Genomic DNA, 4,977 nt, shown 5'->3' with positions numbered 1-4,977 from the left:
TTTTTTTTAATTTAATTTGTTCATTTTTCATTTCAATGAACATCTACAGACATTTTGGAATTTCCACACTTGTAAAGAATCTGATTCCTGTGTAGTTCATCAGGTAAAATTCGTGCATGAAGTTGCCATTTGTATTTCTTTTTGTTTTGTTTTGTTTTAGCACCTTCTTTTATTCTTTTTTAAAAAATTAATTTTAATGGAACTTTACTGAGACTTAGGGCTTCCAGTTATTCATTGTTGCACTTTTCTCCCTGTCCACCTCCTCCTCCCAGTTTGCTCTTCTCTTTGAAAAGTAAAAGAAAGACTCTTTCATTGTTATGCAATCTCTCCCCCTCTCTCCCCCCAAGGGCACTTCACTGTAGCCTTTATTCTGGACTCCTGTAATGACAATAATACCTAATCATATATTCCTTTTAAACAGCTCTCTCCCTCATCTGTTTCAATCCCCCCTCCTTTTCTGTCTTCCCCCATGTCCGTCCCATTTTACAACAGTGGCCCTATGCAATATTTGTCCATTTGAGGTATTTCTTTTTTTAATTTATTATTAATTTCAATAAAAATTTGCAGGGACTTTGGATTTCCATTCCTTAATTGTTGCAATTTTCTCCCCTCCCAACCCTCCCCTCACCCCAGTACACTTCCCTCTTGGAAAAGTAAAAGAAAAATTCTTTCATTGTTTTACACCCCCTCCTCTTGGTCCACTCGACTATGCAGCCTTTGCTCTGGACTCCCGTCATGAAAAAAAACCTAATCACATATCCCTTTTAAACAGTTTTCTCCCTCATCTGTTTCAATGCAGTACACACTATTTAACCCATCTTTCCCAGTCTCCCGCTAACCCCGATACCAGTCCTGTTTTACAACAGTCGCATCATGCAGTAGTTGTCCTTTTGTGACTGAGATACTTCACTCAGCATAATGTCCTCCAGAGTCAATCTTTTTGAATAATATCGCATGAGTTCCTTCTTTTTCAATGCAGTGTAGTATTACATTGTGCGAATATACCACAGCTTCTCTAGCCATTCGTTTGTTGATGGGCACTTAGGTTGTTTTCAACTCCATGCTATTGTGAACAAAGCTGCGTTAAACATGGATGTACATATATCTGCTTGGGTTGCAGTTATGGTCTCTTTGGGGTATATTCCCAGTAGTGGAATTGCTCGGTCAAATGGTATCTCTATTTGCACCTTTTTGAGAAAGCACCATCCTGCCTTCCACAGTGGTTGCACCATTTTACACTTCCAAAACAGTTCCAGTTACTCCACAACCTAGCCAGCACTTTTTGCTTGCTGTTCTGTTAAATTTTGCTATTCTTACTGGGGCAAGATGATATCGCATAGTTGTTTTCCTTTGTATTTCTTATAAAATATATTTGCAATAAAGATATCATTGATTTTATAAAATTCTTCTAGCCTCATTTTGTCAACAAGTCCATGTTTTCCAACTACTTGTCCTTATTTCTTGTTCCTAACTTTTGCATTCCAGTCACCTATTAATGCATCTTGGTTGCTAGGTCAATTGATTTCCATTGGCTATCATTGGTAAAAATGTTCTCTTTCCTCCTTTTTGGCTCTAATTGTTGGTGCATATATTTGAATGATAGTGCTATTGACAAGTCTTCCTTGTATGTGTATGGATATTATCCTGTCACTCACAACACTGTACTTCAAGGTGGACCTAGAAATGGTCTTTTTAACTATGAATCTAACCCTGTTTTTCCACACTTTTTCATTTCTGGTGCAGTAGATCATATGATTGTCTGATTCAAAATGTCCCATGCCAACCCATCTCAGTTCTCCAATCTCTAGTATATCAATACATAACAACAACTCTATTTCTTCCTTAACAATGTCCAGTTTTCTTACATTCCAGTCACTAGTGTCTACTTGCAAACGATTCTTCTCCTTTCTCAATATGAGGGTTCAGCCTCTGGTGCCATATCTCCTACTCTAATCTAAATGTGCTCTATTGTTCATAAAGTTTTTGAAGTCCTGTTATTTCTGAAGTGGATAACTAATCCTTCATCCTAGCCTGTCTTAACTTGAATGCTCAGCTTTAGAACAATATCTGACAATCGATTTATCCAAAAGAGCAGATGATAGACACTTTCCAATGACACATCTAACAGATTCCAAGTAGGTTCTCCCCTCTTCAGCACATGTGTTATGTTCTCATCCTTCTGCCCCACCAGCATCCCCCTCCATTCCCTCTCCTTACTCCATCAATGCCACCCTCTCCCTCACCCCCAAACTGACCCTTGATATGATGGCACATGCCTCTGGCCACTTCTGTCCACTAATCATCTCTCTACTCCCCAAAGATAGTGTCACTCTGGGCAGATCTCTGATGGCAGAATCTGTGCTGTGGGAGTTTGTTCCAGTCCAGACTGCGGGAAGTCATTTTGGTCTTGCTGGAGGGTCAGCTATGAATGGGTTCTGAGTCAATATCAATGAGTGTTAAATGCACTTGATGAATTTGTCAATTTTAACAGAGTTTAATGTTTAGATTGCTGGTTTTGAGCAACTTATTTTGGTTAGAAAATTGAATATAATAGCATTTTAAACAGTAAATTATTAAATTAAACCGTCAGCAAATCATGCACTGCAATATTGTATGTAGTACATATTACTAACAATTGTTGTTGTTATGTGCCATCGAGTTGCCTGCCACTCATAGTGACCTTATGTACAATAGCTCTGAAGCCTGCCCTGTCCGCAGTCAGACTCACTGATTCCTACACACCTACCCCCACTGCTCTAGTTACTGTATCAACTCATCTCATCTGGGGTCTTCCTCTCCTGTGCTGTTCATCACAATAAGATATATTATGAACAAATGGTTATAAATGTACTTTGTATTAACTTAGATACATATATTGTAAGTCAAGGATCACTGTGAGATGTGAATGTAAAGTAATAAAATTACCTCCAATGGTTACAATTACTGTATTATATCATAGTTGTAAAAATTACTACTAAAATATTTAAGAACAACCCTGAAAGATTTTCAGATGCTTCATATGCCTGTGAAAGTTGGAAATGAATAAAGGAAGATTGAGGGGGGAAATAATACCTTTGAATTGTGATATTAGGAAAGAAAAGTGTATGGACTATGCATAGGGTCACTATAAGTTGCAGTCAACCCAATAGCACATAATTACAACAACAGCCAAAGCAACAAACAAATCTTTCTTGGAGGAAGAACAGCTAGAGTGTTCCTTAGAAGCAAGATTGGTGAGACTGTCTCACATAACTTAGGCATGTTTTCAGGAAGGTCCAGTGCTTGGAAAAGTAGGAAATCAATTTAAAAAGTATGTTCAATGAGATGCATTGACACAGTGACTGGACAATGAGTTTATTAAGCACAGCAGTAAATATGAAGACTGAGAAGAATCTGACAGGTTTCATTCTGTTGTAAAATCTCTATGAGTCAGAGCTCACTCAAGGGTACCCAACAATAATAATAGCTTGAAAGACTAGTTTTGAAAAGGTAAAGTTTAATTAAAATTTTTAAGAAACAAGGATAATCTAGGTTTATAGAAGGAAGCTACGAGCTGTCTTTAGTTTATAGAGAACACAGTGGTTTATGGAGACAATTTAACCTTAGGCCAAGAATAGTGAAAAGACCAGGATACTGCTTGTATTTATGAGATGTTGACAAAATTACTTGCATTTGGGAAGAACTTTAAAAAAATTTTTTCAGTACATTTACATTTAGGTATTGACACAATTTTGTCTTTCTTTACTGTTTTCTTCCTCAGACCTCTGCCTTATGAAGCACTCACTCAGCTGATAGATGAAGCCAGTGAAGGGAACATTAGCATTTCCATACTTACACAGGTAAGAAGAGTTCCAAAGCTAACTCTGGTTGGTGATTGATATTTTAAAATTTGTTTTTAAGTGATCTAACAGCTTCCTAAAACCAAAAAATAATCACTCTTACATCTGTGTCATCATTTTTTTTCTGTATCTATTCTGTGTACAGGAAATAATGGTATATCTAGCCATGTATATGCGAACTCAACCTGGCCTCTTTGCTGAAATGTTTCAACTTCGAATTGGTCTGATCATACAAGTTATGGCAACAGAACTAGCCCACTCACTTCGGTGCTCAGGTATTCAAATCCGTAACTTCCAGACAGAAGCACTTAAAGTTGTTTTTGTTGTTGTTATGTGCCATGAAATGGACCATGACTCATAATGACCCTATGAACAAAAGATCTGAACCTTACCTTATCTTGAACCAACTTCACAGTCTCTGACACACCTGACCCAATTTCCACAGTCACTGTGTAAAACTCTGAAAACTCGCTAGAGAGCTGAGTCAATTCTAAATAGCACAAAACAACAACAACAACTATATGCTTTACAGAGTCCTTGTGGTGTCGTCCATGACATGTTAAGCTGCTAGTAGAAATTTTGGTGGTTGGAGTCTACCTGTTGCTCTGCCAGAGAAAAATGGACAGTCTTTTCCTATGAAAATTAAAGCCTTGAAAATCACATAGATTACTACTACAAGTCAATCTGATGACACTGAGTTTGGTTTCAGTTTTTTTAATAGGCCAGACAAGAAACCCATATGCAATGGTTTAACCAAGAGTTTGGTAGTTTTAGTCTATCAGCTGCTCCTCTACAGAAATATGTATTAGTCTTCTTCCTTAATCATTACATCTTTGGAAACACTATGTGGCACTCTCCTCCCATGAAAATCCTTTCACCTTATAGATTAATCAAAACCATGATTGTTGTTGTTGTTGTTGTTCTTGCTTAAAAGATACAGGAAAGATTCCTGGGCCTGAAATTCTGTTCTTTCAGACAAGGTCAAGATGAATTCGAACCACCAACCTTTTGATTGTTCTTGTTGTTGTTGTTATGTGCCGTCGAGTCATTTGGGACTCATAGCGGCCCTATGTACAACAGCCTAAACCGTGCTCTATCCTGTGCCAATCTCATTGCCTCTGACAAACCCATCCTGAGT

General features: G+C 37.7%; 1 protein-coding gene across 4 annotated transcripts in view; it reads left to right on the top strand.

The window, feature by feature from the left end:
* Positions 1-4,977, top strand: part of PHKA1 (phosphorylase kinase, alpha 1 (muscle)) — a 742,463-nt gene that overhangs the window by 614,956 nt on the left and 122,530 nt on the right. For all 4 annotated transcript variants that reach the window (XM_006895993.1, XM_006895991.1, XM_006895992.1 and 1 more), the window contains 2 exons: positions 3,761-3,839; positions 3,985-4,114. In XM_006895993.1, coding sequence (XP_006896055.1) covers positions 3,761-3,839; positions 3,985-4,114 — 209 coding nt within the window. The remainder of the gene's footprint in view (positions 1-3,760; positions 3,840-3,984; positions 4,115-4,977) is intronic.

This window comes from Elephantulus edwardii, unplaced genomic scaffold, assembly GCF_000299155.1.
Source record: "Elephantulus edwardii isolate Elephantulus edwardi_28Jun2011 unplaced genomic scaffold, EleEdw1.0 scaffold00178, whole genome shotgun sequence".
Lineage (NCBI taxonomy): Eukaryota > Metazoa > Chordata > Mammalia > Macroscelidea > Macroscelididae > Elephantulus > Elephantulus edwardii.
This window is presented reverse-complemented; position numbering and strand designations above follow the sequence as displayed.